Source organism: Gloeophyllum trabeum, assembly GCF_000344685.1.
Source record: "Gloeophyllum trabeum ATCC 11539 unplaced genomic scaffold GLOTRscaffold_00016, whole genome shotgun sequence".
Classification (NCBI taxonomy): Eukaryota; Fungi; Basidiomycota; class Agaricomycetes; order Gloeophyllales; family Gloeophyllaceae; genus Gloeophyllum; species Gloeophyllum trabeum.
Genome location: NW_006920425.1, coordinates 504561 through 518498, shown reverse-complemented (window position 1 = coordinate 518498; position 13938 = coordinate 504561). Strand labels below are relative to the sequence as shown.

Sequence of the window (13938 nt, the reverse complement as noted above, 5' to 3'; positions counted from 1 at the left end):
GAAGAGAGTTCACTGCAGGTGGAGTAGGCTTGAGTTTCCCAACGGCGACAGTCAGCAGTTGTGGGCAGTGTCTTATAAGTTAGAAGGACGCCTGCCGGGCTCCGGGTAAGATGCATAACCGGTTGCGATAACCCTCAACAACGTCGGCTGCTCCAATTGGTCCTATTTCCTTCGGGTCCAAACGCTTAGCGAGGCATTTCGTGAGTGCTGTCCCCGCCTAGGAGGTTGCTTGTCGTATTGAACAGAATCCGTCAGTTTATTATATCTGTGAGCACAAACCAGGGCCGGGCTTTCATTCTTCCCCGATAAATCAGCGAGACGGATCATATCCACTCGAATCTTGCTCAACTTTATAAAGCAAGTTCGCAAGCGCTTTATCAGTCAGCCAACTGAACAACGTTCACTTACAACACACTTAATCCGGGACATCGTGCCAATACACACTCGTACCACTCATCAGGCCAATGTCCCTCCCGAAGTTATTCCAGCCCAAACAGGTTGGCGAGATCACCGTCCAACATCGGATTGTCCTCGCGCCTTTGACGCGCAACCGAGCGAACAAGGAGCATGTTCACGGCGACCTCGCAGTGGAGTATTACTCTCAGCGTGCGAGCATGCCCGGGACGCTGCTCATCACCGAGGCGACGTATATCGCGCGGAAGGCAGGCGGGTACCCGCACGTCCCGGGCATATGGAGCGAGGAGCAGATTGCTGCGTGGAAGGCAATTGACCTGTATCTCGTATCCTGCGCGCAATTATGAGATGTTATCGACTTGGAACCACAGGTGGTGGAAGCCGTCCATGCTCGCGGAAGCTACATCTTCCTCCAGTTGTGGGCGCTCGGGGGCGACAAGCCTTCCCGGCTGTCCTCGAATCCGAAGGCCTTCCTCCCTCATCGTACGTCTCCTCCTCCGACGTACTCCTCCTGGAAGTTTCCTCCACACCAGCACGCCCGCTCACAACGGCGGAAGTGAAAGAGTATGTGCAGCTGTACGCGACCGCGGCGAAGAACGCGGTGCACGGGGCGGGGTTTGACGGGGTGGAGGTGCATTGCGCGAACGGGTACCTGCCGGACCAGTTTCTGCAGGACATCTGCAATAAGAGAACGGACGAGTACGGCGGATCGGTGGAGAACCGGTGTCGGTTCCCATTGGAGATAGTGCAGGCTATCACGGAGGTTGTCGGGGTGAGGAAGACGGGGGTGCGGATTAGCCCGTGGGGCACATTTGGAGGTGCGTGCCCGCCCGCCTTCCTCCCACACAATTGAGCTTCGTTAATTTCGCATTGGGACGTACGGGCATGCACATGGCCGACCCCCGCCCGACGTTCACCCACTTCGTGACACAACTACGTGCGCGGTTCCCAGAGCTCGCGTACCTGCACATGATCGAGCCGCGCACGACAGGCAACCTCGACGTGGCCGACGTCCCCGAGGGCGACTTGAACGACTTCGTCCGCGAGATCTGGGCACCCCGCGTGATCATCAGCGCGGGTGGGTATACAAGAGAGATGGCAATTGAGGCTGCGGAGAAGTATGATTATTTGACAGCGTGGGGGAGATACTTCATTTCCAATGTGAGTTTCCTCGGCGTGGACGGTATGGGCGTACTGACGATGCAGTCGGATTTGCAGCCGGACCTACCGTACCGGCTGCTGAAGAATATACCTTTGACGCCGTATTCGCGGGATATGTTCTACATTGACGAGAGTCCTCGAGGTTATATCGACTATCCATTCGCGAGCGAGTTGCGGACGTAGTGGTCGGTGCTGAAACCTTAATAGAGGGACACATACGGGAGACTATAGGAACTTACCATAGCTTCGATTCACGCTTAGACGAGTTTCGCTCGACGGATGTCCGAGTGAAACGAGCCGAATACTTATTCCCTCTCCGGGCCAGCCACCATGTCATACCGCACTTGCAGCAGACTTGTGCCACTATCTGTTGGCTCACACGTTAGGTACGGTGTTATACAATGTGGAGGGGATGAAGCGATTGCAGTAGCAGCGCAGAGTATCTCAAGAGAAAGCAAGACTCAGGTCGATCATTACAGTTTTACGAGGCCTCGGCCAGTTGGGAGAGCCAGGAGAATTGAGCGTAAAGGCGAGAGTGCGCTAGAAATGAACAAACAACTATGGACGTCGACGGAATAACCAGCCGGAGTAGCGGATCATCGTTGGGATCCCAATATGTCGGGAGACTTCGACAAGACGTCTTCAGCACAGTTAGTCCGGCGGCTTCCCTTTTGTAGTGTATAATCGCCGGGGATGGGGTAAAAATATCGTTAATAGTGTATGCCGGAGGACGTATTTCGAAGAGTTAGACTATGATAGAGTAGGTGGGATCATCAATAGTGTTATTCTCAAATTAGCACGTCGTTCGAAGATTGGTCGACGAATTGGGTAGATTCCTGGGTAGGACGTCGATCCATCACCAACATTAGAGGTCGCCAGCGAAGCACTGAGGTCTACCCCGTCACCTCCGAAGGTTGAGGCAACGTTGAGGGTTCAGCAGGGGTGACCGTAGCCCTCCCCTTCCCCCAGGCACGGAAGACAAGACAGAGCAGGCACGACAAACCGCGAGAGAAAACGCGCGATATAGGGACCGGCCGGGGTGCAAGACTTGTTGTGCATGCAGTATCACTGCCACATAAACAGCGCTAATGCCTGAGATCCGGCCGGGGCGAACGCGACATCAACCCGCGGATCGCGTGATGCCCAGGTTGGCACGCAAAGCCCAGAATGCGAGTCCCATGGGGGTTATATAGGTTTATGTGCTGCCTTATATTAGCGTTCTCGTTGCTCGCTACATATTTCGCTTTGATTTTGACCGCTCGGTGAGTAGGATGTGGTTGTAGAAGATTCCACGAGATCGGAGCTCGATAGAATGACGCCCTCGGGGAGACCAAGGACGCCGTATCGGGGACTCCAGTTCAGTGGGTGAATGTCCGTACATACTGCAGCAGGAGCGAACTGTCAAAGTGGAACGGAGTGATTTCATAGATAAGTGCACCCAAAAGCGCGACGAGCATACCAGGCCGACCTAGACGATGAGCTTGCGGACGCCGTAATTCGGAGAGCTCTGTCGGTTTCGAGAGGTCCAGGTCCCTGGACGCGTTTCTGGCCATGGGGCGGGAGACCACGGGCCACCGAAAAGGCATCCACCTTCAATCCAAAGCAACCATGGACTGTGGTACATTATTTTCACTGTGAACGCCAGGGACGGGTATTTTCACCTGGTAACCGGGTGAAATTCGTGAATCACCCAGAAAGTGGGTTACTAGAGATGCGCAGTTAGCGCCGAGTTGCTCGCGAAGCGTTTGGTGTGGCGTGGCGACACGCGTCTCTAGGTTGTAGCACGGTTTGCAGCACAAACCCACGAACGTCGCGGTAGCAGAAAATCTCCTCTACCTTGCTACTATTTTTTATGTACCAACAGTGCAAGGAGAAATTAGAGACAGCATGAGAGCTTTTCCAGCTTCATTTTGGATACATTATGTGTTCTGTAGCGACTTGCTGCTGGTGCTTGGTCTTTGTGGGTCCCTCAGCCACCGGGAGTAGACTTTGTACATGTTTGTCGCGGACTTCTGCCCCTAGTGAAGAATTGCTCGCTTCGCTCGCAATAAGTGGGTACTGGTGATTATACGGGTGAATCCACCTTGACTACTCCACCCAGATTTTGGGTGATTTTACCCCGGCGCAAAATGTGAAGCTTCACGCCACCCAAAGCAAAGGTGAAAATCACCACGTGAAGTCATTGCTCCTAACGTTACCCTATAAATTCACGAACAATAAGTGGTATATTCCAACAGTGCATAATGTTAATGTTTGAGACTACGCCCACTAAATACATTTCATACCGACTCACTTGCCAAGTACTCATGTACGCGTACGAGTTAAATGTGAAATGTGCTAAGTCGCGATTTGCGTAGTATGCGGTACCGTGGGAAATCAACAAACGGCCAGCCCCACTTAGGCTCCGTTCGGTTGCACGGCCGCGTCGCGGCGCTCTCAAGGCGCCACAGCCAGCTCGGCCGCGTGGCAGTGCTTTTAGTGAGACGCGATTGGCTGAAAGACTGTTTTGGCGTCGTTGGCCGCGACGCGGCCATGCATCCGAACGGAGCCTTATGACGCACGCGTTGCTCCGCTCAACTTGAACCGCGACTACCACCACCTCTGACACTTGCGGCGGGAGCTCTCTTCTTCTCTTCTCGAGCCTCTGTACTTTGGATCTGAAAGGGCAGGACATGACGGATGGCACTGAACTGTTAAGTGATTCTGGGTAACTGTCGGTCTCAGTCTGGTCTAGGGAATGCGTGAAAAGGAGTTCGGTATCTGCGATCAATAACTTAAGGTATGGTCAATATTGTCGCGTTCTAGCCGTAGTTGCTACTGATTGCGCTTTGCAGGACACTGGGCAACAATGATGAGGACATGCAAATGTCTCGACTGAAGGATGCCGACGGGAACCTGGTTGGTGAGTCTGTCCGTTCACTCTCAATGTCCTGGATACAAAAGGTATGTGCTCCAACATATGTGGCAGTACGAATGTCACAGTGCAAGTGAACATCAAATATCTAGATGTGGAGATGGGTGGCAGGGTTGTCAAGCAGACGAAAACTGTCATCAAGCCAGGTGAGTTTGGTTTTCCCTATGTATGGTGTGGTAACACTAACTTCCCTCTCTAACATTGATTAAGCACAGTAGCATGCTGGGAGTGACCTGCGCGGTTGCCCTCAGTAGCATCTCGTGCCCGCTCAAGTGCTTTTGTGCATCAGACTTTCAGGTTATCCGATTGCGTGTGATGGCGGCATCTACCTGTAACAGACAGTAAGGCTTTGGCTGAGTGTAGGTGGTTGTGTGCATCAAGGTAGGTGCTCTGCTCTTGTTCCTGATTGTGGGCATATCATTGATTGGTACGGAGGCTCTGAGGCAAGCCCAAGGAAGGTGTCGCTGCAGAATATCAGCTATAAGGTAGTATAAGCAAGCTGTAATCCATTGCTATATGTAGTAGAGCAATATAATCACATTTTATCAAATTTTTATGACCATTAGAGCTCTATGAAATAATGATAATGGGCTGAAATCACCAGGGATCACAGGGAAATTGAACAAATGAGCTTTCACCATGATTGTGGGTGAATTTCACCTGCATAGTTCCGTGAGACCGACATGGTGACACCGGTCATATAAAGGTGGAATTATGATCTACCAGGAAGCCTGGGGAAAAGTACCACCCACTGGTGAAAATCACCATTTAACCTGGTTAAGGTAACTAACTTTATGGGTTATGAACATGGTGAATTTACCCCTCTCTGGGGCCCACAGTGTTTGAAGATTTCAAAGAATGGTTCGATGCAGTGAACCTGGAGGAGGAGAAGCAGAAGAAATGTTACACCTTGAAGTATATCTTGACGGAGGTAGAGAATCTTTGGCGATCTTTGGAATCAGCGACCGATGATGTGAGAACATATGAGGACCTCAAGCAGGAGATCCTCTCGCTATACCTGACAGTGACTGATCCCAAGTGCTGCTATACTGTGGACGATGCGGAGGTACTCATTGATCATATCTGGAGAGGATTGATTCATCCGCTATCAGAGTTAACCAACTACTACCACAAGTTTATAGCAATCACGTGGCCAAGAATCATGATTTCTCAAAGGGAGAACAGGCGCGGATGTTCAAGCCAGGACTGCCAAACCCTTTCTATGACAAGGTGGCCCAATGCTTGCAACTTGTTTACCCCCAGAAACTCCCCACTGATTTCTATACATTGGAGGAGTACTACCAGCCAGTGGGCTTTATACTGTTGGGTACAGCCAGCATAGTAGACCCCATGCCATATCACCTGACTGTTTTGCGCCACCAGGAACATTGCGACAGAACACAATGGTAGTACGGCCTAGCATCAAGACAGAGGAGATGAGAACCCTCACCGAGTCCATTAAATCCTTGACCCAGGTGCTGGAGCCTGCCCAAGGTGCTAACACCGGAGCAGCACTGGGTCCTAGGATGGGCAGAAAGATGGTGTGTCTTATTGCGGGTGACCTGGGTGCATGATCAAGAGAGATGTCCAGGGGCGAGTGGTACTGCCCAGTGGGGCAGACATACCAAGATTGATCCCCGGTGGATCATGATTGTTGAACTAGGCGCTGACTTAGCTGCCAGGTTCTACAACATACCAGAACGTACCGGAACTCTCTGGAACATTCTGGTATATCCCATTACTGTATAAAGGCACGGAGCTCATGTGGGTCAGTGACATCATAGGTGGAGCGAAGTAGGATTATAGATATTCCATGTAGCTTAGTCAGCCTATGGGCCACAGTGTATATAAACCCAGCAGCTCTGCTGCCTAATGACAAGGGGTCATTTATACGAGCTTTTCCAGTAGCTTCAGCATCCACTCAATACAGGTGAGTTGTGTAGGGTGCACTGTGCATGCTGCTGCCTCCATAACTCTTCATCAATGATCGGTATGTTGAATGGCATAAATGGAACATGGGGCAGCATGCCATCGGGATGATTAACATGAACCCTACTGACAATTCCTATCTTACAATGTTGCTAGAAGTCATGGAAGAAGAAAGAGCGGCCAGAGTTGAGGCAGTGCAGAGTGAATGTTATACTGCTTTAGAAGAGGCATGTTCATTTCCTGGAAGCAGGGATGAACCTACCAATGTAGTGAGTAATAAAATATTTATGAAGATGCACTGCAGGGCCATGGATGGTAACAAAGCTGCAAAGCATCACAGACAGCTAATAGAGTGATATTCTACTTAGAGGAGGTACATCAGAAACTCACACCCGGATCTAGAGGAATGAAGATGAAGACAAGTCACCTACTCCTGGAATCCGGTGTTAATGAGACAACCTAATTTTGAGAAGGCACCGGAGCTCAATTTAGGTACCAGAGAGTGCAGAGATTTGAGCAGAATCAGACAAAGCTAGAATCCAGAAGGAGAGAGGAAGAAGCACATAAAGGATGTCAAAATATGAGCAATACGGTCTTCAGCCACGTTCCTCTGAATTTCATTCGGACATCTTCATGCCATGACATATGCTGTGATGCCACCTTGATTCTGCTCTCTTCAGCCTACTACTGCTTTCTGGTAATGCACAAGGACACCCTTGCGAGTTTCCACAAAACTCTGCACCTTAGTGAGGGTATGGGAACCCTCGTGAGATATTGGATCTGTACTGTAAGTTTCTTAGACTTGTCCCAGTTTCTGCAAGTCCTTACATGGTCATGGGGTATAAGATTATCTCTTATAATCAATGATATGTGGTCTGGACTGGTGCCGTACGATGTCCTGAGCATGTTTGATCACTAGACACCAATCTCTCCAGGTATACTGCTTTGGCACCGAGCACCATCCTGCATCACCCAAGCCTCGCTGGTCACGAGTTGCCACCTTATCTGGGAGAGGTAGGTGCTGAGTGACCCTGCCATACTCCATGGATTCCCTTCCCTTGTCTTGAGGTGACTAATGCAGTGGACATCCTCCCAGGATCATCACAGTTTCTCACTTCCTGAGTCTCATGGACTGAGGAAATTATGCATGTTTCTGCATTAAGTATGCTATTTGTGTTAGACTCGCGATAACTGGAGCACTTCTAACCGCTCCATTGATCTGGGTACCCCAATTGCATCTCTACCAGGTAAGTGCCTATTCCCCTATGTCCTGTACACTTCTCTGATCATCTAATTTGCTGTGTATACAGATTATATATACCCAAATGGTGACCTGTTTGTATATTTAATCAGGTGCACATTTTCCGAGTTCCCACTTATGTTCTGTCATGTGCCTGACATGCCAGATATCTATATTCGCTCCCTCTTCGATTGGGCACACACTTTACCAGGACAATAGACAGTATATAGTCATGTAGAATACCATATAATTAATCCATGATTTTACCGAATATGCTAGAGTCCATATACTAGAGGCTGCGGCACTGCTGCCACTGACAATGAGGAGAATGTTGGGCAACACCTACTGTGTCATTCTGCATCACTCTGATGGTGCTCAATAGCCCTATATGTAAATTATACAAGGTAATATACAGTTATTTTTCTCCCACCACAGTGATGCTGCAGCACGCTGTCATTCATGACATCAGGGAGGGCGGCGGGAGGAGCTCTGATTGCCTGATTAGGCAGATCGGCAAGGGCCAATGTCACCTGATGACGTATGTGGTGATATGCACAGACACACAACAATCACCAAGGACCAAAAGAAATAAACCTAAACCCCGTGATGTGGGTGAAGGCGGTCTGAGACAACTGAAGGGGATTTAATAGTTCGAGGGGGAAAGGAGGAGTAAGACGCCATAGGGTAGTCCGTAAGAAGACCTAGAAAAATAAAACAAAAACGTTGACGCCTGAAACAAACACTAGTGGACGCTCCGGAGTATTTATCTCTGAAAAGTTGCAAACAAAGTCGCAAACCACGGAACCGAGTGTAGGTTCGGGCCCACGGGAGTAGAAAACGCTAAAAGGACTTGTTTAATTTTATTCCGCTATGTGAGACTCACCGGAGCTAATTAAATCGATGGCGGAGATAATTCACTCGACAGGTCAGGCCTATTGGCAAGCTAGGATCGGTTATAATTTGCTAAGTTCAACGCTTTCGAACTTCTCGGGTCGCTGAGATCGTAACGCTAATTCTCTGAGATGCGGAAGTCAAAACTTGTTTTTCTGTACGCTACTTTGTACAATTTATACTACAGGAATGGCTTTGCGACCGTCCGGAGATAAATAACAAATAACCGCCGCTACCCACAGGATTGCTCAGCACTTGCCGCCGCTATACCATGTACCATACGACTCCCTTGCACTCCTACTTGCTTGTCCCAACCCCTAGAGGTCACCTTGATGCTCTGCCACCTGATCCAAGCGATCCCATCACTCCGTGTGATGCGCCGGTCATGTGCTAATTACCTCCGGCCGCTTGCTGACTGATGCTGACCTCATGGTGACCCGTATGTGTCCGCACCTTCGGTATCTTGATGGAAATGAGGGGGAGTCAGTGCTGGAGGGTGGGCATGAGGATGATGCCCCTCGATAGAAGTGCCCGCGGGCCCCGGAGCTAATTCATCTAGACGTTGCATTGGTTAAGTTGCTCCGGAGCTCCTGTTCACGGAGATAAATCATGGAATGGGTCCGTGTACGCTTGAAGGATGTTAGGAAGTCCGGAGCTAAAACAGAGCAAGGCTTTAGAGCCCATAGAAGCCTAGAGGCGTGTGAGCGCTGTGTCGAATAAGCTCCGGAGGGCTTGTACGATGCGCTGAGTCCGCGTTTTCTGGGGTCAGACGATCCTGAGGCTTATCAGCAGTAGCTACAAGCAACACTCTGTATTATAGTACTAATACATAGTATACACTGGTTGTACTAAGGCAGTGCCAAACCCCAGTATGACCACTGGTGTCAACAAGCAATCCTGAGCCTTGTTAGGCTTGACCAGGGGTCAGATGAGCTAGCCTAATCAGGCCTGGGACCTGGGCTGTTTAGGTGCAAGCCAAAATAAAGTTTAGAGGAGTTTACAATGAACCGTAAAAGCATTTCACCACCCTGGTGTAAAATGTAAACCTGCAGTACTGATTTTCCTCTATATCATGGTAGAATTACCAAGATATTCTGCTGTATTATGGCTGAAAAGGAGGCCAGATACAATGGGGACTGGTTTCAAATTATGTGTAGATCTCCCTCCAATGGTTCTGGTATACTCATAGCTAGAAAGAGCTCGACATTCCGAGTGATTTCGATCCCGGAACATGCCTGGTTGACTACACCATTGTGGAGATATGTGTGCAGAAAGTTGGGGGTTTTGGTGTAAAACTCTGAAATCTTCCACCAAAATCCAAACTTTCTGGCCTCATATCTCTGCAACCATGTAGTCAATTTCCTCAATTCTGGGCTCCCAGATACACAGAATCTCATGGAGAGTTTTATTGTGTAGTCATTTTATACCTCCCCCCTTGCTTCTGAAGATAGATTTTGACTACAAGTACTGAATGCCTCCTAGTGAAACATGATCAAGTTCGCTCTTGACAATGGTTGCACAGTTCAATAGAGCTCAAAAAGTACTACAATCTTTGTCTTTACACCAAAGAGAAATATGCAGCAGTTCATGAGTTATGGCTCAAATACTTGTCGGACAGGGGCGGTGCATTACATAAGCGGTTCACTGTAATATCGAGAGCAGCATCGGTACACGTCAAGCTCAGAATCCCTACCGTTTGGTCCATGGATATACGGGCAGACGAGGCATAGGGAGAGGAGAGGGGTGCAATTGATGCCATTCAATCGAACATCCAAGTTGGAAAAGTCCAGCCAGCACATGTCCTAACCCATCGTGTAGATCCATCATGTTGTGAGCTTCGGTGGGAAGCAGGCTTCGGCTGTTGAGGTCCAATATAACGTCGCAATGACTCGCCAAAAAATCGCATGTGCTTCTCATATTGAAAGACCTCTCAGACAGGCCGTCCCAATAGATCGGGGACTGAAGGAGACTCGCCTCCACAACGCAGGTCAGATGGGAGGAGGCCAGGAGAATGGAAGAATCGGCAACAGTGACCTCCGAGATCTGATTTAGCTCGATGTTCAACAGCCAGGATGCATCTTTAATGCTGCTGCCCCCCAGCGTCTCTTTCAGCCTCGGAAGCACCTCATCCTTCACCGCTAGACAGGTATGCTGGGTTCCATATATTCCGCGAACATCCACGTCGCCTGGTGCGTACCGCAAGGCCTGCAGCTCTGCGTCTTCTTCACCCACGTTGACGATATATGAGCGTCGTGTCGTCTCTCTGCCTGACTCCAGCAACCTGAATACGGTGGATGCCTCCAGGATTCCAGCAAAGGCGGCAGCGACCAGCTCTGCCGGGCCCTCCCCCGACACTATGGAGATGTTGCAGCCCAGAGCGACTAGAGCTCTCGCGACAGCCAGCTGCCTCGCGAAGTACTCTACATCGCGTGAGCAGTCATTTGTCGTGCATTCGAGGACAGTGTCATGATAGGTACTCGTGTTTATCTCAGGGAGCCTGCTTTTGAAATGCGGGAGGCTGAACACTAGGGCCAATGCGGGCTTGTATATGCATCGCTTCGGAACAGGGACGTCTAATGCTTCATTCCACAACGCAAGGAGCTCCTCCCATGTCTTGACATGCCAAGCATTTCTGAAGTACTGCTGATCTCGACTTGTCTGTGATGCCCTACACACACGGGCAACAGAGACTCGTCGAGAGTGTGCGCTGCGATAGTGAGCTACCAAGTCTTTGAGGAGGCAGATATAAGAGTCAGGAGATTTTGCAGATACAATGAAGACTTCGGGTGCGGTGCCGCATGGGTAGGTAATTGCACGTGGGGCTGGCACACATTCTTGCAGAATAATGTGCGCTAGAGTTCCAGAAAGCCCAAAAGAAGACAATGAGGAGAGGCGAGGACCATGGTGTTTCACGAACGGCTCCACCCGCTGAGCTATGACGATGTTGGGAGTGGATGCAATGGAAGGATTGAGCGACTCCAGCATTGGCTGTGGCGTGACGACATTATTTTGGAAGCACAGTATGACTTTCAGTATGCCTTGTGAACGTCATCTTAGCAATTTTTCAGTGACGAGATGGAGATCGTACTTGTTATCCCAGAGCATTCCTCCGTGTGGCCAATGACGCCTTTCACAGATCCGACAAGGAGTGGATGACTTCGCGAAGACCCGTATACCCGCTTTATGGCCTCTAGTTCAATTGTATCACCAACAGGCGTACCAGTGCCGTGAGCTACAGGGCAAGAGAATCAGGAGCATTCACAGCAAAATGTCAATTCTAACCATGCATACCTTCATGGTATCCGATATCATCAGAAGTACATTGAGCATTCTTGAGAGCCGACATAAGAAGTTTTGCTTGCGCTACGCCGTTCGGAGAGAAGAACCCGTGAGACCTCCCGTCTTGTCCGAGAGCCGTAGCGCGAATTATTGCATATGGTGGAGTCACGCAGTCAGAGCTCTTCTGAATGACTAAAGCGGCGGCCCCTTCACTAGGCAGAAATCCATCGGCGTCCTTCGAGAACGGCAGACTTCTGCCTGTCAGGGACCCTATACCAGTATTCCTACGAATTCTGGCCGCGTCAGGCGAGAAATGTGTAACAGCAGCTACTACTATTGCGCCGTCGCACTCTCCCGCTCTGATGGCGGAACACGCTTCGACGCAGTTTTAGATATGGTTTCGTGTAAAAGGAACATCTGTAGACGGACCTTGGTGAACGGCAACGGCACTGCTTGAGCAGGTTGTCTTCACTTCGATCGCGGGGCCTCTCAGGTCTAAGAAATAGGAGAGTCTTGCCCCTGCTAAGTCAGACGCCGCCCCGATCAAGGTTCTGCTGTAGGCTATGGTAGCTATATGTCAGGTATGGAGGCGAGTGCAAGTTGAGGACACACCTTCAGGACCCGGATCGCCTTGTTTCATTTCTCGCCAACACGAGTCGTTGGTGCTGGTATAGACAGACCATTTTTGGCCGACCAGGCTTCGAGGAGCTATTCCAGCATCTTCAATCGCATTATATGCCAGCTGGAGCACAAGTCTTGCATTCGGGGACATGCATTTCACATCTGCAGGGGATATATTGAAAAATTCCGAAAAGGATATGTCGTCGTCTAGTAATGGTTCGCTTAGCCAACCCATCGGAAGTTCGTCATTCAAGTCCGCCTTCCAGCGAGAAGATGGGGCTGCAGTCCCCAATTGAGCAGCGAAGTCCTCTGGATGCAAAAGAACCGACCAGAGCTTGTCCAGACTGTCGATACCACCGGGTAGTCTACACGCTGCTCCGGCGATTACCAGAGCAGGAGAGTCATTCGGCCCGGAGGAGTCATCAATATGTTTTGTCGGAATCCCGCCGTCATGTGGGGAATTTGAGCATGATGGCCCTGTTGAGGCCAATTTGTATAGATCGTACAGAGTCTTCGCTTCGTGAAACTGGAACAGACTGAAGTCACAATCAAAGGCGCCTTTAATTTCATTCATCAGCCGGACCACTGCCAAAGACGTTATTGGGAGGTCGGAAAGAAGCATAGTGAGGTCTTGGAACTCTGTCCGGTCAATATTGAAAACTTTAGCGAGTACTTCCTGGAGGCGCAGGAATAGCCGTTTGTCCCGAACGATATCACCGCTTGAACGACAGGCGAGAATTTCCTTCGCTCCCTGATCCTCTTCAACGATCACCAATCCTCCCTGGGGCCATCGACCAATTGAATCTGCAAACATGTACTTGATTTTCTTCCGATTAAGAGTTCCCTTGGTAGTCATGGGTAGCGCGTTGACGAGGATGACATTCTCGGTGCGAAACCTAGCCTCGAAAGGCAGAGTACGATTCAGTCGCAGCACAGCTTGATAAATTAGACGGTGTTGGGACGGATCCGATGTCGCAGGCTCAAGGATCGCGAGTAGCGAATCGCGGGAGGCGTTGCCCACGACAGCTGACTGCCTGACTTCAGACTCGCGGTTCAGTACGTCTTCAAGGTCCGGAGCAAACACCTTGAAGCCTGACTGGAAAATTACCGTGTCATCCATGCGGGAAACGTAGCTTATCCCTGGTAAATATGAGGACCCCGAGAGAGTAATAAACAAGCTTTTCGTACCAGACATTGGAGTGCTATCCCAAAACTGAGGGAGCGGCTCTCCACAGACTATCGTTTTCCCAACAAAGTCGGTGCCAATAGAATACAGGTCGCCAGTGCGATAGCTTATCACTCCTGTACTTGGATCTGAAGAGTAGGCGCTGTTTTCTCCAACTTCGTATCTTGAAGGAATACACTGCACCAATGGCAAAGTAAGTACGGCAACCGCAAAGAAACAGAGGGGACGCACCTTGCCCATTATTATCAACTCACCAATGTCGTCATCCGCGCACGCTTTTTCGAGTACACCCATGAGTCCCGC

The 13938-nt window shown here is 50.0% G+C and overlaps 4 protein-coding genes across 4 annotated transcripts; 3 read left to right on the top strand and 1 right to left on the bottom strand.

The window, feature by feature from the left end:
* Window positions 1-464: 464 nt before the first annotated feature.
* Window positions 465-1267, top strand: GLOTRDRAFT_133190 (FMN-linked oxidoreductase; the record flags this gene model as incomplete). Its single annotated transcript, XM_007872097.1, has 3 exons — window positions 465-740; window positions 786-897; window positions 972-1267. 3 exons carry the CDS (start codon window positions 465-467, stop codon window positions 1265-1267), a joined length of 684 nt encoding a protein of 227 aa, XP_007870288.1.
* A 38-nt stretch (window positions 1268-1305) lies between these two features.
* Window positions 1306-1758, top strand: GLOTRDRAFT_133189 (FMN-linked oxidoreductase; the record flags this gene model as incomplete). Its single annotated transcript, XM_007872096.1, has 2 exons — window positions 1306-1575; window positions 1633-1758. The coding sequence occupies 2 exons, from the start codon at window positions 1306-1308 to the stop codon at window positions 1756-1758; spliced, it is 396 nt and encodes a 131-aa protein (XP_007870287.1).
* A 2489-nt stretch (window positions 1759-4247) lies between these two features.
* GLOTRDRAFT_96484 (uncharacterized protein) lies at window positions 4248-5899 on the top strand (the record flags this gene model as incomplete). Its single annotated transcript, XM_007872095.1, has 6 exons — window positions 4248-4282; window positions 4310-4354; window positions 4410-4477; window positions 4519-4635; window positions 5362-5555; window positions 5666-5899. 6 exons carry the CDS (start codon window positions 4248-4250, stop codon window positions 5897-5899), a joined length of 693 nt encoding a protein of 230 aa, XP_007870286.1.
* Window positions 5900-11408: 5509 nt separating this feature from the next.
* GLOTRDRAFT_8626 (thiolase-like protein) lies at window positions 11409-12834 on the bottom strand (the record flags this gene model as incomplete). The annotated part of the gene is made up of 5 exons (XM_007871942.1): window positions 11409-11587; window positions 11638-11781; window positions 11841-12203; window positions 12258-12382; window positions 12437-12834. Coding segments are annotated over 5 exons (1209 nt in total), but the record flags the coding sequence as incomplete, so codon positions are not given.
* Between the last annotated feature and the right edge of the window lie 1104 nt (window positions 12835-13938).